Source organism: Episyrphus balteatus, chromosome 2 (genome assembly GCF_945859705.1).
Source record: "Episyrphus balteatus chromosome 2, idEpiBalt1.1, whole genome shotgun sequence".
Taxonomy (NCBI): Eukaryota; Metazoa; Arthropoda; class Insecta; order Diptera; family Syrphidae; genus Episyrphus; species Episyrphus balteatus.
In genome coordinates, this window is record NC_079135.1 from 72,036,296 (window position 1) to 72,060,344 (window position 24,049).

At 33.2% G+C, this 24,049-nt stretch overlaps 3 protein-coding genes across 3 annotated transcripts; 2 read left to right on the forward strand and 1 right to left on the reverse strand.

Annotated features, from left to right (window-relative positions):
* The first annotated feature begins 977 nt into the window (after positions 1-977).
* Positions 978-2,665, forward strand: LOC129910103 (nuclear envelope integral membrane protein). Its single transcript, XM_055987367.1, has 2 exons — positions 978-1,206; positions 1,280-2,665. Exons 1-2 carry the CDS (start codon positions 1,134-1,136, stop codon positions 2,620-2,622), a joined length of 1,416 nt encoding a protein of 471 aa, XP_055843342.1. The 5' UTR covers positions 978-1,133; the 3' UTR covers positions 2,623-2,665.
* A 140-nt stretch (positions 2,666-2,805) lies between these two features.
* Positions 2,806-8,358, reverse strand: LOC129910104 (probable mitochondrial glutathione transporter SLC25A40). Its single transcript, XM_055987368.1, has 6 exons — positions 8,068-8,358; positions 7,847-8,007; positions 7,405-7,789; positions 7,248-7,345; positions 3,257-3,338; positions 2,806-3,156 (listed from the first exon to the last, which is right to left on the reverse strand). The coding sequence occupies exons 1-6, from the start codon at positions 8,198-8,200 to the stop codon at positions 2,915-2,917; spliced, it is 1,101 nt and encodes a 366-aa protein (XP_055843343.1). The 5' UTR covers positions 8,201-8,358; the 3' UTR covers positions 2,806-2,914.
* Positions 8,359-15,571: 7,213 nt separating this feature from the next.
* LOC129910867 (thioredoxin domain-containing protein 5 homolog) lies at positions 15,572-22,391 on the forward strand. The gene is made up of 5 exons (XM_055988455.1): positions 15,572-15,894; positions 20,966-21,105; positions 21,170-21,279; positions 21,342-21,503; positions 21,568-22,391. The coding sequence occupies exons 1-5, from the start codon at positions 15,743-15,745 to the stop codon at positions 22,192-22,194; spliced, it is 1,191 nt and encodes a 396-aa protein (XP_055844430.1). The 5' UTR covers positions 15,572-15,742; the 3' UTR covers positions 22,195-22,391.
* The last annotated feature ends 1,658 nt before the right edge of the window (positions 22,392-24,049 follow it).

A 24,049-nucleotide genomic window follows, 5' to 3' on the forward strand; every position in this document is an offset into this window, starting at 1 on the left:
TGGGGCACACTGTGTAGCCACGGCCTTTTCTAAGGGCACTACAGGTTAATTGCTAAATTGTTCCTCTTTTTTTGTCTAGAAAATGGAAAAAAAAGGAATCTGATTGGGCATAACGCTGTGTAGCCAAGTACAGGAGTTAATATTGCACATCATTTGAGTTGTGCGGAAATTCAGTTAAAAATAAATTTGTTTCGAATTGCAAATTTTGTATATATGCCACAAAAGCGAAGAAAAACAGAGAAAAAAAGTCAGCTAGTAGAATTTAGCGTGATCTGCGCACAAGGCTTTAGAGCCATTTTCTTCACTATTGCTCAACTTGAAGCAAACTCGAGAGTTGTCAAACTTGAGAGTTGACTTAAACTCGAAGTTGAAACAAAAGTTGAACATTTTGTTTTCTTCACTTTTTTTCTCGGCGAAAATTTTAAAATCGGCGAAAATTGTGTATGATAATTTTTTAATTTAATTCTCAATTTTTCCATGAAAACAGGAATAAAAGAGTCTTTGCCAAGATTTAGCATCAAAAATAATTTTGAAACAAAAATTAAAACAAAAAATATGACATTTGACTGACAACTCTCAAGTTTGCTCCCTCAACTTCTACTATTTTCGGAAGTTGAGCAAACCAGAAGTTGACCAACTTGAGAGTTGAGAATCAAAAGTTGAAACTGTCAACTTTGAGTGAAGAAAAACAAAATCTCAAGTTGAGAATAAAAATCCTCAAGTTGACTTCAACTTTTAGTGAAGAAAACGGCTCTTAATGTATTAATTTACATTACAATTAAGAGTCCTAGAAAAGCGTTGAGGTCATTTAAAAAGATTTTTCTTTCCTCGATGACTAGTGGCGTCACATGTATAATCCAATTAAGCAGTTTTCTATTCTCACCACCAGAGTTGCATTCATTTTATTTGTATAAGAAACTGAACGCACTCAATGTGCGTTGCACAGCGTTGATTGACGGCGCCAAAAGCCGAACTGTCAACAGTTTGACAGTACAAACCAAGCATAGAAACAGGATTTCAAGATAAAACAACTTCTTTCAAATTTTTCTCTTTAAAAATGTAAAATCAAGATCAACCTTTTCAAGTAACTAATAAATTAATTATTAAAAAATTGCCAATTTAAATGCGTAGCAATGAATTCCTTACATGTTGTATTTGTATTTTTGGCACTGTGTCAATGCGTCTTCTCACAAAATTCCCCCAAAGGTAAAAAAAAATCTTGTAAACGTTTCTAAAAATAAACAATTTAAAAACCTATTTTTATAAATATTTTTTAAAGTCATTTACTTGGAAGCCGGCGATGTTGTTAATTATGAACCCGAATTAACAAGAAGGGGATATTTTCAAAGTGACTTGAGAATATATTGCCATCGTGGTAGTGCTAAAACCATCGGACGAGCTTTTGAAACAATTCAACTTCAATTAGATATCGAGCACGATGACTTTACACAGTATGAAGGCGAGACTCCGGAGGTCGTCAAGACCCGCTACGAAGAACAAAAGTCTATATTCTCTATCAATTTGTTTTCCCAGAAGAAAACACGTAGCAAAATAAATCCATTTGCTCAAGAATGCATTGGTATCGACACCATCCAACCATACCGGGTACGGTTGCATTTGATTCGATTAGACTTTTGGAAAGTCATGCAGGTACTTTTGGGCATTTTTATATTCAGCTTTGCAGCCAAATTGAGTGAAAACTCGGTATTTTATTACATCACGGGGGTATTGATTGGTATCTGCACATCCTTTATGTTGCTCATTTATTTGGCGGGAAAACTATTCCCTAAGAGACCAATGATGTATGGAGTCTTAATTGGTGGTTGGACAATTGGGATCTATATAATTCAAAGGTTGTGGGAGAATATTCAATTGATTTTGGTCACATACCAATCATATGTATTTTGGTACATCCTTATTACGGGAGCTATTAGTTTTGTATTTTGCTATCGCCTTGGTCCACCGAAAAATAAACGTAGCAAGGATCTTATCAAATGGGGCCTGCAACTTATGGCTCTTATTCTAATATATTTCTCTAGTCAATTTGAAGAAGCTTCAGCTGCTTTTACAATCATAACTTTTGTTACACACTATTTTCCAAGAAGTTGGTTGCGTAGAGTTCGACTAGCTTACTTGCATCGATTTCCGCCAAAAGTGCGCCTCCTAACCAACGAAGAATACTACGAACAAGGTGTCAAAGAGACAACAAAGGCACTTGAAGATTTGCGTAACTATTGTAGTAGTCCCGAATGCAAACAATGGCGTATAATGAAAAAGCTAAAAGATCCATTAAGATTCGCTGAATTTGTTGAAGGTGAATCACACATTCGCGATGAAGAGATTCTTAAATACGAATCTTCTCGGCAGGATTTGTCGGACTCTGAATTGAGCGAAGAAGAGGAAGAAGCACCAGTTTATCGACAGGCCATAAGCAGATCTGGTGAAGACGAAGTGGACCTTGGATATCGTTCAACATCAGTACGAAGCCCTTCGATTTCATCGCCAAGAAATGCGGTTAATGGTCGGTGGTCTTATACTCATTCAACCCACACCACAAACAACTATAAATCGCCACCAATTGCCACTAGAACAGTTCGGGACGATTTAAGTGAAGAAGACTAATAATTATAAATAGATGACTTATTATATTTTCAATTTGTGTGTATTCATGTTTTGTTTAATGATTTTCGTAAATTAAGTATTTTTTTTGCATCCGACATTCATAATTTTGATTTTTTTTTCCTGTAGATATATAGTTCACTTTGTTCATTAATTAAAAAGAAAAATAAATAAGTTTAAATGATTTTAAAGTTCTTAAACAAAAAAACAAAAATAATTTTATTTTTTTCAACAACAGCTATATTAACATTTGTAATACCTCATCACAATTTTTGTAACAATTTTTTTTCTTTAACTATTTAGCATGGTTGTTTACATTTTGCATTATTAGCAATTTCTCGTCATATCTGTGTACATTGAGATTGTAAAAAAATGATTTTCCATATTCGAAAGATGATATCATCACTGCACAAGCCGGCGCAACTTTAGCTAATCGCGGTCCTAGTCCTACGAATAAACCGCGAACACCATGAGCTCGATAAACTTCTTTGAGTCTTTGTGTTGTGGTTTTAATGGGAATGTTTTGGCGTGGTTTGTCTATTAAAAAAAAAAAGAATATATTATTAAAAGAATGAAAAGATGTTAAATTTTAAAAAATGTTTTTTTTTTTTTAAACATATGTTTAAAATCAACTCACCCGTATAGATTACTTGTTCGCCAAACTCTATTTGTTGGTAGGTTTTAATTAAATCGAATGGTGTTGTAATTGTAGCGGCAATCTAAAAAAATTTAAATAGTTAAATTAAATTAAAAAGCTCACAACCACACCGAAAAGAACCGTTTTATTGTTGTTACAACATTGACGACTTTGATGAAAGCGATTTCTACTCGCGCTAGTAAACGATGACCTTGATATTTTATCACACTATGTTTGTTTTGGGAATTGGGAAATATTCAAATGTACTTTCTATAAACTAGTGTTCAATGTATGCTTTCTACCTCTAACTCGGGCAAGTACAAATTTTGATGTTTCGACAACGGAACAAAATACGGAAAAATTTTTCGATAATATTTTCAGGAAGCTGAGTGATTTCTGTAATTTTTTGTTCACTTCGGCCTCGAGAAGACTTGGAGCAATGGCAAAATACAAATGGTATAACAGTTTCACTTTTTGGCGATTTTCCCCAAATACTGCCAGTCATTCTAAATTCAATCACGCCGATTAATCATCACCTATGTGGAGCATTGATATAAAATTCATCTACCGAAGACGTCCCTAAGAAATGGTGAAAATGTTCATATGAACCAACTGATTGGATAGATTTGGTTTCTTTCATTTCGTAGTAACGAAGAACAAGCTTATCAACCGCATGCGACCATCATGCTAACCACAGAAATCAAAATTGACTGAGTGAACAAGAAATTTTTTCCGCAAAAAACTTCATGATCAAAAATCAATGATCCACTTCATTTATTGACTGTGAACAAAGCAAGTAACTTTCCAACAGGCTTTTTATACTCATTGGACCTGAGTTGCTTACCCCTGCAGAGTTTGCAAAACATTATGGTTGTATTAGGATTTTAGTTTTCTGCATTTGTAAACTAAGAATAGGAAACGCTGTGCAAAGACAAATAAAATGCACGACTGGGTCGCACGAACTTGCTCTTAGTTTTTAATTTCAGGTACTCGTATATAAAAAAAAAACATAAAATCGTTTTTCAAAATAATAAAACAACACCTGAAATCAAATTGCCGTAAAAAACAAGTATGCAATTTCATTTGGTTTATTAAAATGTATTTTTAGAAAAAAAAAAATTCAAAATCGTTAGAGTCGTTTTTTAAAAAAACTAATTTTTTTATAAATGATTTTTTTGGAAAAGAAGTTTCAAAATAAAATTGGTATGCCATTTTGTAGAAATCACTAATCAACACCTAAAATTAAAATTTCAAGAAAATTCAATGTCCGGTTTTCGAAAATTTGATTTTTCAAAAAAAATTTCAATTTTTTTTAATCCAAAAATTAATTTTTTCAAAATTTGATTTTTGGTTTATATTTATTATGTTAATACTTATTAACAACAAAATTCTTTGAAATCGAATGAAAACGGAGGAAATCGGATTATGGCAGAGGTACCGTTAATAATGATTTTCAAACAAAAATTTTTTCATTGATAGATAGACCTTATTTCAAAACTTACATTAGATTTTTTTTTAACAAAACCGTTGGAGCCATTTTCGAAAAATTTCAACTTTACTAAAATCGTTGTATGACAAGTACCGTTATTTTTGGTAAAAAAAAAAAATTCCAAAAACCCCTCTGGAGAGACGCCAAACGACGCTACATACCAGGTTTGACATCACTCGGTCCATCCATTTAGGCTGTAGCTTCGTTTACAGATACAGACAGACGGAGTTCCTGGACCCCTTTTTTTGGCATTCTCTATCATCGTAATGTCATGAAAAATGTTATCTCAACTATTTTTTTACGAATGCATAACTTGATATACATTTACAGTTGTGTTCAAAATAATAGTAGTGCCTGCAACAAAATAACATTTGTTATATTTACGGTGCTTCTATGGTTAAAAATTTAATTTCTTTGATGTCAAAGTTTGTAACGGTCAATTACTAATAAATGTATCGTAATTTTAAAATGAAAAAGAAGGTGCCAAATAATTTTTCATTGATTTTTGGTTGTTCTTTCGAATTTGACCTGTTCAAAATAATAGTAGTTAAAGTTATTTTTTAAGAATTTAAAAGCGGTTTATAACTTAGAATATTTATTTTTGGTTTAAAAGTAAGTACTCATATAATTTGAATAATTTTTCAACAAAAAACGATTTGTTTCGGTTTTAATCTATTTAAAGTTCGAAGAGCAAAACACTGCAGTTCGGATAAAGGAAACTTATACGAAAGCTGCTTGAAGAAGGGAAAACCTACTTGGAAATTCAAGTTTATATTAGGATGCTCCCCTACAATGGTAGCCAATGCAATAAAGTCAACGAAAGACCCGAAACGCGCGGTAGAAAAAGAAAAAAGACCGCCGTAGATGACAGGCGTATTGTCCCGACGAGGAAAGTTGAGCCTTCTGCATCGTTGTTTCACATCCAGAAGGCTTTAAGCCTGGATTGCAGTGCAGTGCACATTCGGAGGCGAATGTTAGACACTAATTTGTACGCTTGAAACCCACGAAAAGTTCCGCTCTTAACAAAGAAATATGTTAAAATACTAAAATTTTCGACCCTCCATGTTTACTGTTTTCGTCGTATACTTTGGATCATAATCCGTATTGGGTGGACGTCGGACGTAATGTGGAGATCCAGTACCACCAAAAGGGACAAATATGCTGTCATCAGTAAACAATATGTTACGCCATTACTTTGCTGGCCAGTTTATGTGGTCTTTTACAAACTGGATACGCTTTTTAACATGTTTCGCTGAACTTTTCGTGGACTTCAAGCGTACAAATTAGTGTCTAACATTCGCCTCCGAATGTTCACTGCACTGCAATCTAGGCTTAAAGCCTTCTGGATGTGAAACAACGATGCAGAAGGCTCAACTTTCCTCGTCTGGACAATACGCCTGTCATCTACGGCGGTCTTTTTTCTTTTTCTACCGCGCGTTTCGGGTCTTTCGTTGACTTTATTGCATTGGCTACCATTGTAGGGGAGCATCCTAATATAAACTTGAATTTCCAAGTAGGTTTTCCCTTCTTCAAGCAGCTTTCGTATAAGTTTCCTTTATCCGAACTGCAGTGTTTTGCTCTTCGAACTTTAAATAGATTAAAACCGAAACAAATCGTTTTTTGTTGAAAAATTATTCAAATTATATGAGTACTTACTTTTAAACCAAAAATAAATATTCTAAGTTATAAACCGCTCTTAAATTCTTAAAAAATAACTTTAACTACTATTATTTTGAACAGGTCAAATTCGAAAGAACAATCAAAAATCAATGAAAAATTATTTGGCACCTTCTTTTTCATTTTAAAATTACGATACATTTATTAGTAATTGACCGTTACAAACTTTGACATCAAAGAAATTAAATTTTTAACCATAGAAGCACCGTAAATATAAAAAATGTTATTTTGTTGCAGGCACTACTATTATTTTGAACACAGCTGTATGTACATATAGTACTTGTATCGCAAGTAAAAATGGGAAACAACTTTGGCATATGTGAGGCTGGTACGCAGCGAATTTTGAAAAAAAAAAATTACATTTTACTTTGCTCAGTCAATATAGGTTAGAAACCAATATCATTTTGCCATCTAGCGTGAGAGGCAGAATAACGTCTGCCTGGTCAGCTAGTTTTTATATAATGAAACAAGTACGTGAGACCTATTCGCTTTCAAGTAATCCAATTACAAAGCAATAAAATTAAATTTTTTTACATAGGTTGAACCATAGTGCGACAATAATAAAAATAACAAAAAGAAAAATATCTGCCAGCGACATTGAATCAATAATAGAGATAATATGTACTGAAATCTTGTTTGAATTAAATAAATGCTTATCTTATCATGATCAGTCTACAATAAGGCAGTTATTGTTGGTTTGAATGGAATATTTTTGTTTTTGGTTTCAATAAAAACATACAAATCTTTTATAAACTTCATCAGTATAATATAAAAAAGAAGTTGATTTGCTTACAAATAGAAAAAAAATAATAGTAAGAAACTTACCGATCCAGATAAAGCTCCCGCAGTAAAACTAAAACCAAATGTTGGTTCTGTCACTTGGTAGTACCATTTGAGAGCTTCGTAGCACGACCAATAAATACCTTAAAAAGATATTCCATCAAGTAAAACGTTCATTATGTTGAAGAAAACATTGCCTTACCCGAAAAAGGAACATCCCGATAAATCGTCGGAGGCAGACCCTTCCACAGCACCAAGGCTCCTTCCGCATTAATCATACTACGGACAGCTGTCGTCATTTCTTTGTATGTCATCTTTTGGGATTGCATTTTAGTTCGTATTAATTCAAGTGGACTAACAAGTGTAACGGCAAAGATTCGCGACAATACACCTGAAAATAATGGCACATAAACGGGCATCCCTGATGTGCCAATGTACTTATTGTGCCAGTCTTTGGTGTGATTTCTGATTTGTTCGTAAGAAACAAAATAAATAACGGTAGATGGAAGGGCTGATACTAAAGTTGGACCGAGACCAGACCAAAGGGACTTGATACCCTCAGAGCGACTTATTTTTAAAACTGCGTCCTACAAATTTAAATATTTAAACAATCCAACTTCCAAAATAGAGATTAAAATACATACAATGGTACCATTCAAATGAACATGATTTTTCATTGGAGCAGAATTTGGTCCACATGGACAAAGATGATCCATAAGACCATTGCAGTAGAGGAAGCATTTGTTAGATAGTAGTAACTTTTGTTGCGTTTGTATGCGAGTCTTGACAACATCCAATGGTGTCACTTTAATAATTTATTGTTGCTAATTTTGTACAATGAATAGAAAAGATATAAATAATGTACTTATCAATGAGGTAATTATTCCTCCAGTACACGCTGAGGCGATTTGTTGATGCGGCTTTATTCTGAATCGGGGATCGTCTATGTCAATTTTTCGGCGGCCAATTTGTTCGGTCATTTTTGTGATTGGTGTCATTGCGATAAATTTTTTATAAGACCGTTTTTAGTTTTTATTAAACTAAACCGCGAGTTGTGAAATTACAACAGAACGTGCCTGTTTTTAATTTAAATATAGGGCTGGTTTAACATACATTTTTTTTATCATCTTCAGTTTTTTTTTTATTATGACATTTCGAGAATAATTCCAGGGTATGTTTGATTCAAAAATGGAAAATGTGCTGAAAAAAATATGAAATCTAATACATTATAAATAAGAAAAGATTTATATGGTCCGATTACACTAGTCTGTGAAACCAACGAGGATAGAACGAAAAAAAGTTATTAGATGGAATGCAGCCGTAGTTCCCATTTGGAGGTGGAAAACAACTCATGAGTACATATTAAAGCCTGTCTCAAACCAACGTCGAGTTACGACAAAAACCGTAGCAGACAGCGTGTTTAAGCAAAGTCGATGTTGACGCTGTCAGTGGCTTATGTCAAAGTCAAACGAACTGCTTCGCCCTGTTTCTGAAAACATGAAGAGTAGCCATAATAAATTAAACACTTTGTTTTCCATAAAGGCTTGGCCACACCGGAGGGTATGCGGTAAAGGTACGGGTAGCGGTAACGATATTTGTATGAAAAAAATTCCACATCTGAACGTTGATATGTCAGTTTGGAATTTTTTTCATACAAGTACCGTAACCTCTACCCGTACCGCTACCGCATACCCTCCGGTGTGGCCAAGCCTTAATTTTTGTAAAAAAAAACGCGTTGAATTACCTACACAAAAATTTTTTAAAACTGTTTTTCGTTTATCACATTTTTATTAGCTGCGTTCCTTTAGAAATATTTATCTACTTTTTAGTACTTAAAGCTGCTTTGAACTACTTTTTCAATATAGCAAAGTAGTTCAAAGTAGTTTTATACTACGTTTCCACCTACCCTAAATCCGAGATTTAGCTAAGTAGATTTAGCATTAATCTCGACTTTTATTCTAAATCTCGGATTGAAAGTAGGTGAAAATCTTAGATTTAGGGTAGTAGTAGTAGTAGTAGTAACTTTATTGAGATTTTTTTATAAATATGTACACAGCAATGTAAATTTATAGATACTTAGATTAGACTATAATAACTTGTTCAAATTCTATTGCCGACTTAGAATTGGTCAGGCTACACATTTATATAAAGAAAATAATTAATTTATTTTATTACAGCACATGTTTTAAACAAAGATATTTCTATATCTATTACAGAATTGAATATGTCCACTCAACAAAGACAGTGCATTATTTTTGACAGCTTAACCTAAGTGAAGGGGAAAAAAGGGACAATAATAACAAAAATGAAAGAGACGACAGAAGGTCGACTGCGCATTTAATAGTATTGACACAAAGTGTGTTTACAGTGTATGGTCAATTTTCATGATTACATACATATATTGACATTTTCGTATGTGTAAAGAAAAAAGAAACAAGATTAGCTGATGTTATTTTTATAAACAAAGTAAAAGAGAAAGATATTACTATAATTATGATTTTGTACTTCAAGTTACAGAGTTAGGAATTAGGTGTTAGTTATTAATTTGATAGGCCTTATGTATGTATCTTAATTTTAAAATCCATTACTTAAGATTAAATCTTATTAAGAATATATACTTATGTGGTATTATTTAAAGTGGAACACATTTTATTCAGTCTTTACGTTAATATAATAAAGTCTTGGAAGATAAGTTTGTACATTTGTTTTGTTTTTTTTTTTTTTTTTTATTGAATGTTTAAAATTTTTAATTATAAATTTATTTTATTTTATTAAGGTAAGAAGATGTAGAGCTACCAAATATAATTTAACCTCTATAACTGTTGGATGTGCATTTTTTATAAAAAGGAGCAAGAAAAGAATGGTCATTACTAGTAATTTCGAAAAGGGCGTTCGAGTTTTCACTGGCTATACTTATTGGCGAGATATAGAACCTGTCAGAGACCGAGAAGCCTATGTTCTCATCAAAGATGTCTTGGACGATAGGGTTAGAGTGATGGTGAATCGACTGAATTCTTTTTTTTGAAAGCGAGATCATATAGTCAAGTATAGGTTTGATACCTGACTCTTCATACAGCGTTTTGTTACAAAACCATTTACCAGACGGACGTCTATATTTGGAGATGCATTTCCGAATGATTCTTCTCTCAAATCTTTTAATCTCTAGTGCAACGTTAGGTGTAATTTGGAACCAAGACAAGAAACCATAAGTTATAGCAGGTCGAATTAGGGTTTTGTACATAAGAAGTTTGGTTTTTCTCTCAACGTCTCTTGAGTTGAGTAAAGTTTTGAGCATTGCGGCTGCCGCTTTGCCTTTGTTAAGAGCTTTCCTAGCATGAGGGTTCATTTTAAGACGTTCGTGAAAAGATATACCCAGGTATTTGACTGATTTCTTTAACGGAATGGTGTTATTTTCTATTACTAACTTAAGTTGTTTGCTTTCGCGAACAGCGAGGTGGTGGCCGCGGCCCGAAGCGTTTCTAAAGCAAATCAATTCGCACTTGTTAAAATTTATATCAATGCCCCATCTCTTATAGTAGGGTAGAATTAGAAGAAGATGATTCCTAATTTCGCTTAAAGCTTCATGCGGTCTCTCATGACTGCTGAAGATAATTGTATCGTCCGCGTAAAGAGCAGAATTAGAGTAGGGACATTGTGCAGGGAAGTCTGATAGGTAAACATTAAATAAAAAAGGGCCCAATATTGAGCCTTGTGGTACTCCTGACATGATATTGATCGGGTTGGACGTTTCGTTGTCAAAGAGAACAGACAGACTACGGTTTGACAAAAAGCTTTTCAAGATTTTGATGAAATGTGTAGGGAAGTTCAAAAGGTGGAGTTTATAAATGAGCCCATCGTGCCATACCGAATCAAAAGCTTTAGTAAGGTCAATTAAACAAGCAACAGTGCATTTTTTAGCCCTGAGATTTTTTAAAATATTGTTTTGTAAAAAGAGGATGGCATGCTCAGTGGAATGTCCACATTTAAAACCAAACTGCTCGTGTTGAATGAAAGGACTCTCATCAAAGTGACTGTGAATTTTAGTAAGTAGAATTTTTTCAAGAATTTTGCCGAGATTGGATAGTAATGAGATTGGACGGAAATCTTCAAGGCGGTTAGAAGAGGCTTTTTTTTTTAAAGGGATGAGGTTGGCTTGTTTCCATGTAATTGGGAAGTAAGAATTATTTATACAGTTGTTAAGAATTGGAGTGAGATGTTTGGCCAATGTAACTCTTGCCTTGCGAAGAACAAAATTCGGAATTCTATCTGGACCAGCAGACTTTTTGTTGTTGAGTGATTTTAAAGTGGATTCAATGAATGACGTTGACGCAAAAGGTTCAGAAGAAATAATGTTGGATTTGTTATCAGGGGAAAAGGTTACCAATTTGAAGTTGTTGTTCCAGACTGAAAAGGTACTGTTAAACGTGCTTACCGACATTACGGTTTCATTGTCATATCGGGGAGTTTTAAGAGCATACAATTCAGCGTAGTATTGACTAAAGGCTGTGACTTTTTCACTCGAAGTGGTAAAAGAACTGTTGTTCCAAGTGAGTTCCTGAAGGGAAGCGTTATTGATATTTTTTCTCTGAGTTAACTGGTTAATAGATTTAAAAACATTGGGAGAAGGTCTAAGATTTCTTAGATTCGAACAGAACTTTGCGTTAAGGTCGATTCTAACCTTTTCTTTGATGATTACACTCAGGCAGCTTATTCTGGCTGAGAGTTCCGTATATTCTTGGCTCGACCTATCACCGAATCTGTGGAAAATTCTTTTTAGTTTGGTTTTCCAGTATTTCCTAGTTTTAAAAAGCCTCATAGTTTCCTCAGAGATGTTAAGATGGTGGGGTTTGGATGTTTTTAAAATGCTATGTCTATCAATACAGTTAGAAAGTTTGCTCGTAAGCTCAGAGATGACAGAGTCTAGTTCTTCATTTGTAAGGTTCCTGTCTAAGGGGACATTAATGTTTTCTAATTGAATGTTTAAAGAGTTATTGAAAGATTGCCAGTTGGTGTTTTTAAAGCAACGAAAATTTGGATGTTGAAATGGAAAGGGAGAAAAATTTTGGAGATGGATATACATTGATACTGAGTAATGATCGGAGATCGGGTTGAGAGTGAGGCAAGCAATATTGTTCTGAAGGTGATTTGGGTTTCTAAAATTAGAGGAAATAAGGAAGAAGTCAATGTGAGAACCTGAACTTGGACGCGTTGGGCCCTCAGCCGCCACAATATCAAAGTTTAGGTAATGGTTATTGAAAAACCACTGATAAAAGTGTTGACCATTAATGTTCGCTTTTGTATCACCCCAGAGTTGGTGTCTTGAGTTGAAGTCACCACCTATTATAATATATTCATATCCGATTAGGGTACTCAAGAGATCGTTGAGGGCTGCTACAAGTTTGACACCGATGTTGCAAGGGATATAAATGGAGACTAGAGCCAGGGTTTTAGTTATATTATGTACACAAATGGGGATAAGTACAATAGTTGCTGATATTTCATTGCTTTGAAAAGATTTAGGAAACGCTTTGAGGTTGTTTTGGACTAGAATACCGGTACCGCGACCACAACCGTTGTTAATAAAATCATAATTTGAATTAAAGTTAGTTTTCTTATTGTTTTTGAGACAAGTTTCTTGGATAAGTAGAGCCAGAGGCTGGGTTTCTTTAAGGAGAAGCTCAACCTCTATTTTTTTGTCACTAGATTTGAGAGAATTAACATTAACGGAAATGATGTTGAGATTCATGGTGTAAGGGAGGCGAGAAAGGCCAGGTATGCTGCTGGCTTTTGGGATTCTTCCAATTTTAAATAGGTTGGCCAAAATTTTTTAATGTTGGCGAATAAGATGTTGAAGGGGATTCCAAACAATTTGTTTGACTCATTTAAAAAGTCAGTAATGACATTGCTGCCAGAATAAGAACTTTGAGGGGAGGGCCCTGGAATATTAGGGGCAGCGCTTTGGGTTTTGGCTCCACCAATTGCCTCAGCAAAGGTCTTATTAGCCTGCACAATACTATTAGGTTTGATTTTACTTGAAAGGTATTCAGTCCGTTTAGGACAACTTTTGAAGTTGGCAGGATGCCCAGAGGCGCCACAATTAACACATGAGGCTACCGAATTCTCAGTTTTAGGGCCGAGATCACAAGCTCCCTCAGGGTGAGCTTTTAGACATTTAACGCATCTTGCCGGGTAGGAACAGTATTTAGATACATGGCCGAAGCGTTGGCATCTATAACATTGTATGGCACCTGAGCCTTTAACTGTATCCCACTTTATCCTGTGGCTTATGATTGACTTTATTGCTTTTAATTTGGACAAACCTTCCCTATCGTCCAAGACGCATAAGAACAAGTCTAAAGTAAATTTATTTTCTCTCGACCATTTTGTTTCAAAACGTTTCACTTCGACCACGAGAGATGGATCTTTATGGAGTAAAGCCGCCTTTACCTCTTCAGGAGTGAAATTGGACGAAATCCCTTTCAAAACTAAATTATATTTTTTAAACTCCTTAGGAGTGAAGGAGTGACCGTTAATGTTAGTGCTTTTCAATAAATTAAGAATTAATGTATGTAGCTCTACGTCTCTTACCTTGATTTTTAAGCCGGAGCTTCTTCCATCTATTTCAAAGTCTTTCGGGTCTACATTAGATTTTACCATTATTTCAGATATACTTTTTGAAGATATGCCTTTCGCAAAGATAGTCGGGCACCACGGTTTAGTTTTGTTGATGACTTGTTGCTCTTTCTGATGTTTTCCATTCATTGAATTAGAATTGTCCTGGTTGATAGTGTTTGAGTTAGGACAGGTGGAAACATTCACACCTCCATCGCCGCCATTAGATCTTTCGTCCGGATTGTCTTCATCAGGAAGATCCTTTCCAAGAATATGGAAGTAGTTTTCGTTTTTACTTGGAATTGTTGTAGGTACGCTTTTTTTTGCAAAAGCGTTAGTGTTAGTTTGCCGCCTCTTTCGGTCGACAACATGGATAAAATGATCTTTATCCAACATTTCTTTTAATGTCTTCATAGTCTCTTCACTGAGACCCGACGCCGTTTTTAAGGTTATATTATTGGCATTGCCAATAATAACGTTACTATTAATTTCACCGTTACCAGTGTGCAGATTATTTGATTCATTCCTCTTACGAGTTTCGAAATCTGTCTCCATTGGTCTAGCTGGAGAGCGGGAGCGAGAGCGAGAACGCACTACTTCAGGGCTAGATTTAGGGTAGCTGAACCCAAATCTGAGATTTAGCGAAGTGGATTTAAAATAAATCTCGAGATTTAATGTAAATCTACTTAGCTAAATCTCAGATTTAGCGTAGGTGGAAACATAGTATTAAGTACTAAAAAGTAGATAAATATTTCCAAAGGAACGCACCTATTAAGTGAACATTAATTTAATTTTTCCATCCCTCTTGCATCCATGTTGTTTACATTTTATTCTGAGAAATTTACTCATGCCGTGCGGCTCAGAGCTCAAGGTATAACGTATAATGCGCATGTTTTCAAACCCAGATAAACATTGAAAACATTCTACATGACGAATGTCAAAATTTAAATTCGCTACCGAAAACAGAAAAAAGACCTTTTTATATAAATTTAAAGCCTATTTTTATTAGAGCCCAATTTAGCAAATTATCTCATTTCGAATGCCAAATCGTATAGAAACAAATTAATTTGAAATTTGCACTGACCTAATTTGCGAAATTATCTTATTTGGGCTGTAATGAAAATATCGTCGGTCTCGTAAGAAAACCTCGTAACTCCCCTTTTTTCAAAAATGACTTTTGAATGCCATTCTTTAGAAAATATGTCAGCGGAGCAATTCCGAAAACTCTAAATAGACTTAAATTCAAATTTTGCACAGCGCGTTTCTTCCCAACTGCTCTGTTGTTTGTTTACTCTTTCGTCTCTCCTGTAAAATTTTGATTTTGGGAGTTACAAGGTTTTCTCATGAGACCGACGATATGCTATTAATTGTTTTAATCACACTGGAAATATTTTATTTTCATAAAATTACGTAAAACTCGATTAGAATTTTTTCTTAAGTGTGTTCAGTCCCTAATATTCTACTACTTAAAACACATTTGCTCACACACGATCGTGCTTTCCTTTTCTCTCTTCAAATATTTTGGTGAAATGGAAAATTTATCTCAATTCAGCAATAACCTGATGAGCCAGAACAGGAAAGCTGTATAACGAATCTTAAAATTAAAATACATACAACATACACAAACAAAGAAAAATTTTAGCCATCCTCTTCCTTAACTCCCTTTACTTCTGTTCAACAAAAAGAGACAAACCTTGTGTTTTTTCTTTTCTTTTTGCAGTTCTACGATTAAAAAAAAAAAATCCCTCATGAATGATTGATTACTCTCCAAAAATAACTTATTCATTCTCATTCATTTTAACAATTTCAATTTTGCCGGTCGAATCGTTCTCGTTCTTGTTCTCTGAAATTGTTAATTTCTTTGTAGTTTAGATAAATATAATTATATAGAATAGATTAAGATTTCTATTCAAACATAAATTGTTAAGATGATTGTAAAAATTAGTTTACTGTTGGCACTTTTGTGTCCTGCAATAGTTTTTGCCGATTCTGAAGAAAATTTCGCAATAGCACTTTCCCCCGAGACATTCGACAATGCAATCAAGGAAAACAATCATTTCATCATGTTTTTTGCTCCTTGGTAAGTATTAATTAATTTTTAGCTGAATTATATATTAAAATCTTATTTTTACGGACTATTTTATGTTATGACGTGTCTATACCGGCGAAGAGCCACAGGCACAGCAAAAACTTCAATAAGATAAGAAGTTCATTTTTATTATTTTTTTTAGTACAGAAAAGTTAGTTCCGTAATCTAACTTTAAGATAACGACCACAAATTTAGTTCTTTTAAGTGTTTTTATTGAGAACTTAAAAATAAGTATAATTCAAGTAAGTAAGTTGAATAATATTAGAGATAGGTGAAGAACTTGAAGCCACAAAGGATTAAGCCCATTCTAGTTGTAAGTTAAGACTTTCACCAGAATTCTTTTTTAATAGGTACAAATTCAAATAAATAGATGTTACTATATTTGATAGAAAAATCCCTTATTTGGTAGCATCTTCATTTTTTATAATATCGGAAGTCGCGACCTAAAAAAAACTTAACCGACAACAATACCATAAAGAAAATTAAGTCGCCTACAAAGAATATGCTTATCAGGAAATTGTAGAACAATCTTGTATTGTAAATTTCTTAAATGATGTCATCCTAAGTTATGTTTTGTTTTTATGGTTGTTGACCTAAATTTTACGAGTACCTACTATCTTTAAATTAAAGAACTAGGTAATAATTAAGACTCCAGACTTAGTTAAAAGCAAACGAAATATAAAAAGTAGCAAACGTTTGCTACTTGGCCGCAAAAATGTGCAAATCATCAAAATCAACACATAAAATCGAGGTTAAAGGCTTAACTACATACACCACTTTTTGAAAAGTATTTAAGTGAAAATATTTTTTTTCTGGCTAGCGCAATTGTTTTGTAAAAAAGAGTATACAAATTGTTTTTTAGACCAAAAAATAAACTTTCTGCATCATTAGTTTTAATTTTCCAGCCCGAAAAACTACACAAAAATGCATTTGAAAATTTTCACTTTTGTACTTTTTCACTTTTTGAGCCAATGTAGTTATACCTTAAAGCTCAGATTTTATAAAAGTTCTAATTGGCTGTTAACTGTAAAATGGCTTCTCATTTTAATACCAGTCAGGTGATACATACTCCTTATATTGAACTAAATGCCTCGAATTACTCAGGGCCATTTGCTGAAACGTAAGTTAAATAATTTATGTTGAACATAAACTCTTAGCTGGGTCCACACCAGAGAACCAAACGAGTCGAGTATTGTTTACGAACATTGAGTACTTACTCGAAAAAAAAAACGATCTCGAACAGTAACCCTACATTTCAAACGAGTTCAAACGATCATTTTTCTGTTCTCCCAAATCATTATAGATGGCGTTTTATAATGATATTTAGGAGCCATATTACTTGATTCGAAAAGTATAAACAAAACCAGATTTTGTTTTAGAACTCTTAAATATATTAATGCTTTTTATGGTTTGGCTCATATATGTATGAGCAACTGTGCGGTAAAGGGTTAATGTTAACGCCGAAATATTATAAGACACTTTTTATAACAAGTGTAACAGCAAAAACGTTCAAATTTATTTGAAATAATTTTCTTTAAAGAAATCTAGAAAAATATTTTCGAAATCTTAGATTTATGTCGAATTTCTTAAAAACAAAATCTAATGTCGTTTTCGATTGGTTTCACTCAAGGATTACCTCATTCTGAAATCGAATGGAACAGGTCAAATCGCTTCTACTCAATTCTGTGTTTTTGTGATTGTGTTAGTTTTTCTGTAAAATTTCAAATGTCAAATATAAATAAATTTTTTTTCTTTCAAACGAAATATTATAAAATAATTTTCAAAAATGGTACTATTCAACAAATTAATGGGATAGTTGGTCTAAAAAATATTTTAAATAAGTATAAAATGCGTCTATTTGTTTGTAAATAAATTAAAAAACTAATTTCACAAAACAATTTATAAAATTTTGAATTAAAAACAAAAAAAAAACTGATTGAGTGATTGTTTTTACTTTTAAATATCCATGTATTAGTGCTTCTTGAGTGGATTCTGAATTTAAATCAAGAAGAGAATTTCTCTTCTGAGAAGCGTTCTAGCTGTCATTTTCGTGCGAATAAAACACTTTCAGAAGACTTCTGAACGCTTCCGGACGATTCTGGACGGCCAATCGAAAACGCCATAATTAAAATCGATTTTTTGTTCTGTCAAACATGCTCGAAACATTTTTGACGACACGTAAATCGCAATGAGATCGATTTTAATTCGATTTTTTTTTTGTTCAAAGGAATTCGACATTAGTTACTTGCTTACATAAGCCAGCTCTATACTTAGCCAGCTGTCAGTTTCGCATGACAATTTTATTGAATGATTCCAAAAATTCCGAAAAATTTCCGGCCGGAGGTGCGTTCTTTTTCTAACAATAGTCAACGATCGTTGGTATGTCAAAAATTATTGTTGAAGTGTCATTGTTAGAAATCGTTGGAATTTTTACAAATCATTTAGGAACGATTTATTGTTAGAGATTGTTAGACTGTCAAACCACCAGCTAAATTTCTTTTGAGAATACTTTTATTTCCATTATTATAACAAAAAATTTTGTTTTTTATTCAAAATAAATTATCTTTCATCAAAAAATTACAAAACTCTGTTTTTATTTTCATTTTTTTCCGCTTACTCCAAAAGAAAAAAAATCTTTGAGTTTGTTTTGTGAACAAAACATACACTTTGACACATCAACAATCTCATGAGGGTTCAACTCACATCATGGAGGTGAGTTGGAAATAGTTACGATTTGTAACTATTTGACACTTCAAAACGAGTTTAGGAACGATGTTCATCTGTCAAATAGTTACAAATCGTAACTATTTTGTAGTTTAGGAACGACAAAAGTTAACGATAGTTAACAATAGTTAACTATTGTTAGAAAAAGAACGCACCTCGGGTCAATGTTGTCAATGTGCTTCACATGTCCTAGCCATCTCAGACGCAGCACCTTTACTCTTATGATTACTAAAGATTAGTATTCTTGTACAACCTTTACAATTCGTTGTTGTATCTTCTTCATCATCCTCTACCTGAGATAACAGAAAACCCCGTCATGGATTGCGGAAGTTTGACTTTTTAAAAAAACATACTCTGCTTATTGGTGGTTGATGGTTTGTTGTGTTATCTCAGGGAGAGAATTAATTCCTCTTTGTATTGTTGAACACACCATTAAGCAGAACCAAAACAAAAAGGAGCTTAGTAAAGTATTGATTCCAAAATTACGGACGGAATTCGGTTTTGAGGCTAGAAGATCCTATATTCATGTACGGAGGACTTCTTGCCATAAAGCTTAAAGTGTCACGATCTTCTTTTTTAATTTCCTGTCTTGAATTCCACAGATAACGCACTGGGGGGAATCCTAAGCGAAAAGCTCTATATGGCTCTCATTGGCTATAGAGAGGTCACTTTTATTTTAAAATGCATAAAGGTGATAGAAAATTTATTAAAGGACACATTGCATTGTTCAATTTTGCTGTACAACCTATAGTAGGGGACCCCGAGATGCTAAATTTGCAGTTACTCGAGCGTCATGGTGATCTTTTGGAATGCGAAGATTAGGTTCTAAAACGAAAAAAAGTATATGGAAGTTTTCCATTTAAGTAGGAAAAAGAGCTTATAAACACTAAAAAAATGTAAAAAAACTGTCACATTGAAAAACTCGAGCGCGTCAGATATTAATAGAGTATACTCGCATTGGCTTTGTGATAACCGATATATATTAATCTGACTACTACTACTAGATAGTCGCTTAAAACCAAAAAATGCAGTTTTGTCCATAGCTCCGTTAATAAAAGTATTCAGTTGATGCAAAATTTGAAAGAAAAAAAAAATGATAAAAACAGTCGGAGCGTCATCCTTTTAAACCAAAGGATTTTTTTTTTGTTGTATTTTTTTTCATTTTTAGCTCGAAAACAACTTTTTTACTTTAGGTATTGCAATTTTTTCAACGCTAAGTGATGTCAAATTTGCAGAAAATGCTTTATTGTAGCACATTTTTACCCGAATTTTTAGTTTTTAACCTAAGATATCACGAGATTATAAAATGTAAAGAAAATTCTTTTAATAATTTTTATAATGTTCCCCTGAATTTTCTTATCATTTGACTGTACTATATAGAATTTTAAGGGTCAATATAATTTTTTTTAGCATTCTTGCTATTTAAACCTTTACACACGAAATTGAGTTAGATTCCAAATTTTAGCCATAATCCTTTATTGCTAATTCATTAAATATACATGCAAACATGGCCGATAACAATCTTTAAATTTATTTAAAGACTATTTGCAACGGTCAAGGACAATTTTTCTACCTAGGTTAATTCACCTTAGATAAATGTTGTTTACTGCAATTATTTTGCTTAAATATATACGTTGTTTAAAATTTATTTTTATGTGAATTGTTTATTCAAAGATAAAAGTTATTAATTTACAAATAAAGATAACCCATAAAAAAATATACCTTCACGCTATCTGACAAGGTATAGGGTGATTCAATTTAAGCTACATGAGTTTGAATTCGAAAATAATAATACCTGGAACTTGGCGGATAATAATTTTTAACTACTTCAGTTAATGTTTAAAGTTTGCTGTTGTAAACGTGATAATTTTTAGTTGCAAAGTCTTGATAAAATTTCATGTTTTCCACATCCGTTATCATTTTTCTTTTGTTTTTGCCATTCACTATAACTGTCTGACCATCAATTTTTTTGTTAGCTAACCAATATTATTATTGTTTGGGATATTAATGGTTTCTCGGATTTCACTTTCGACAATTTTCCTGATTTTCTTTGTTGACACAAGTAAAATTGGAAATGTCTTTTTTTAAAATCGCCATCAACTTCCTGCTACTCAAAAATCCAATCCTTGTAAGTTCTTCCTTATATAGTACATCTAGAACGTCGATATGCCATTGGTATTGTGCGTTTATTTATGCTTCTTTGAAAATCGGAGTTCAATCCATGACGTATTTCAAACATTATTTACACCTTTTCTATTCTCAATTCGATTTTTTTTTTTCAAACAACTTTATATAATGTAATAATTTATTTACAATATATACATATTTTAACTTCAAGGTGCGGCCACTGCAAACGTCTCCATCCACTATGGGAACAATTGGCTGAGATGATGAACGTTAAAGAAGATGCGAAAGTTATAATTGCCAAGGTTGATTGTACTGAACACCAAAAGTTGTGTGCTCAAAATGAAGTCACAGGTTTGACCACTCTTATATTTAAAATATCTTCATGTAAATTGAATATCTTTATATTAAATTTTAGGTTATCCAACACTAAGGTTCTTTAAACTAGGCGAAACAGAATCAGTCAAATTCAAGGGTAGTCGTGACATGCCAGCTATGACAGAATTTATTCAGCAACAACTTGGCTCTGTAAGTAACACACACACACAAACAAATAAAACCAAATACTTATTTTTTGAATCTAAACTTAGGAAAACGAAATCCCAACTGAAGATGACAGCGAGAATGAAATTGAACAAGATGCTCCTTCAGCAAAGAAGTTGGTTGAGCTCACCGAAAATAATTTCGCTAGTCATGTTTCTAGCGGTAATCATTTTGTTAAATTCTACGCACCATGGTGTAGTCATTGTCAAGTATGAAAACCGAACTAGACTCTTCTTTTATAAATTGTTTCAATGAATTCTTTTTTCCCTTTAGCGATTGGCTCCAGTTTGGGATGAACTTGCAAACTCGCTTAAAGATGAGACCTCTGTTTCAATTGCCAAAATCGATTGTACCCTTTATCGTCCAATCTGTCAAGACTTTGAAGTTAAGAGCTATCCAATATTGCTTTGGATCGAAGATGGAAAGAAAATTGAAAAATATTCAGGCTCAAGAAGCTTAGGAGATTTTCAGGCATATGTAAAGAAAATGCTCGGAGGTTCAGCCAAAAAGAACGAGGTTGATGATTCTGGCGCTGATGAAAAGGATGAAGATCCTACTGGTGTTGTCCAACTTAGTGGTGAAGCCTTTGAAAATACAGTGAAAAATGGAATAACATTCGTTAAATTCTATGCACCATGGTGTGGTCATTGTCAGAAATTGAGCCCAGTTTGGGATCAATTGGCAGCAAAGACTCATTCTAAAAATCTTGGAATTAAAATTGCCAAGGTCGATTGTACTCAGTCGGAAAATAAGGAACTCTGCCAAGAGCAACAAGTAGAGGGCTATCCTACTTTGTTTGCTTATAAAAATGGTGATAAATTGAGTGAATACGAGGGCGGTCGGTCCCTGGAAGACTTGAATAACTATATTGTCAAGCTCGTTGGTCACGATGAGCTGTAAGTCTATTCATCAAATTCATCAAAGAAATTAAATTAAAAAGCATTTCAATTCACATCTTAAATCGATTGTGTGATATTCCGTTGTTTGTTTTTTTTTTTGTTTAGACATTCGATATGCTATTTAAGAACACGTAGAAAAGTTTTTTTTTTCGAATAAATATAAAAGAAAGTAATAAATTTGACCTTTTCTAAACCTTGCATTGTGATTTTTAAATAGTTTGTATATATAACTTTAAAATCAGTGTTAAAAAAAGATCATATCAATTTAACAAAAGATTAAATAGCGATGCGAAAATTAATTGCTAATACATATTTGGTAAGTTTTGATTTTCTTTATCTTATTTCTCTTCTTCCTTTTTACGGCGCTATTACCAGCTCGACGTCAAGGGGATCTTAACTCACATTAGTGATGCGCCTGTGGGTTTCGACCATAGAGAGTTGACTGTAAAGTCATCTTTAATTCTTTGTTTTTGTATATTGTACTGTAGTATTGTAGTAGTAGGAAAAGAAAGCGACAACCCCACCCAAACCGAACTCGACATGAACCGCTGAAAGGAAAACAAGTTTTGTAGCGTTAACTAAAACTTGAAGAGAATGGCTGGTTCAACGCACCATCTGAGATATTTTTTAACATTAAACGCAAAATATCACCTGTATATCAGGTGACCGATGCTACGTTTGAGAGATAATTGACAGTAGCTGAGATGAAGATGCTTCTCAAAGCCGCAGGAGTATAAAAGCTTGATCGAATTAGAAGCAACAAAATCCGAGAAACAATAACACCCTTTGTTCGGGTGTTCCAAACACAAAATAAATACAAAGAGTATTGTTTAGGTCACAAAGTTCAGTTTTTGTCTTTTTGTTATAGCCATAGTCTTACTATGGCTATAACAAAAAGGCAGCGAAACCAAAACTCATAGCATAGTTCAACATCAAAAATCCACTTTCGAAAAAATGTGGCTATTTCGCTATGGGTGTACTATCGAACAATTTTGATAATTCATAATAGTAAATATTTAAAAAAAAATACAGTTAAATGTTGACCATGATTAACGATTTTTTTTTACGCTTACGATCATTTTACGGAAAGTGCTTTTAAATAAATAATTCGCAAATTTCGTATATTTTCATACTAGCAGTTAGGCTACTGTTTTCGTCAGTTCCATAATTGTAAATTTTGGACATTTAATTTTTAAAAATTTAAGATCGAATAGGAAGCATTTGTTTTTGTTTACTTTATCAACAATTACTCAAAAAAAAACATACAAATCAATATGGTCTTCACCACGGCTAACAAAAAAAAAGTAATAGAGATTTTTCTGCAAAATTTGTTTTCGCTTTCGACACCAAGCTAACACCAAGTTTTATGGCAAGAGTCATTTCAATGTCAATGCAATCATCAGAATCCATTATTCCATTTATTTTTGGTGCTAAGACTTGTGATTATCCATTTTATTACAAAAAAAAAACTTTTTCCATCACACTTGAGATGTGAACCAGACCAAGCGAGTTTCAGAGACTAGAGGCTAGTACACCACATACTACAAAACGTCGTCTACTGTAATTTTTTTCGCTTGGCTTGATTTGGTATTGCCGGTACCGAGAGAAAGTTTTCATGACCATTTACGTTCTCATGTTAAAAACAAGGAAAACATTTCAGGATGCAGGGACAAATTTTATTCACGATAGCTCCAATGTGTGTTTATCCCCTTATCATTACAATGACAAAATTGTAGTGTTTAATCTGGTGTTTTTTGTGATATTTCAAGTGGACTTGTGTACTAGAAATTTAAAAATGGACTTGATCACTTTTTGCAGCATACCGACGTATTATCTAATGTAATAAATTATTAAAA

Coding starts and splice junctions, on each gene's coding strand:
- LOC129910103 (XM_055987367.1), top strand. CDS start 1,134: ATGAATTCCTTACATGTTGTATTTGTATTTTTGGCACTGTGTCAATGC. Junction 1,207..1,279: donor CTCACAAAATTCCCCCAAAG/GTAAAAAAAAAT, acceptor TATTTTTTAAAG/TCATTTACTTGGAAGCCGGC.
- LOC129910104 (XM_055987368.1), bottom strand. CDS start 8,200: ATGACACCAATCACAAAAATGACCGAACAAATTGGCCGCCGAAAAATT. Junction 3,339..7,247: donor CGGGAGCTTTATCTGGATCG/GTAAGTTTCTTA, acceptor AAATTTTTTTAG/ATTGCCGCTACAATTACAAC. Junction 3,157..3,256: donor CGAACAAGTAATCTATACGG/GTGAGTTGATTT, acceptor TTTTTTTAATAG/ACAAACCACGCCAAAACATT.
- LOC129910867 (XM_055988455.1), top strand. CDS start 15,743: ATGATTGTAAAAATTAGTTTACTGTTGGCACTTTTGTGTCCTGCAATA. Junction 15,895..20,965: donor ATCATGTTTTTTGCTCCTTG/GTAAGTATTAAT, acceptor TTTAACTTCAAG/GTGCGGCCACTGCAAACGTC. Junction 21,106..21,169: donor TGCTCAAAATGAAGTCACAG/GTTTGACCACTC, acceptor ATTAAATTTTAG/GTTATCCAACACTAAGGTTC.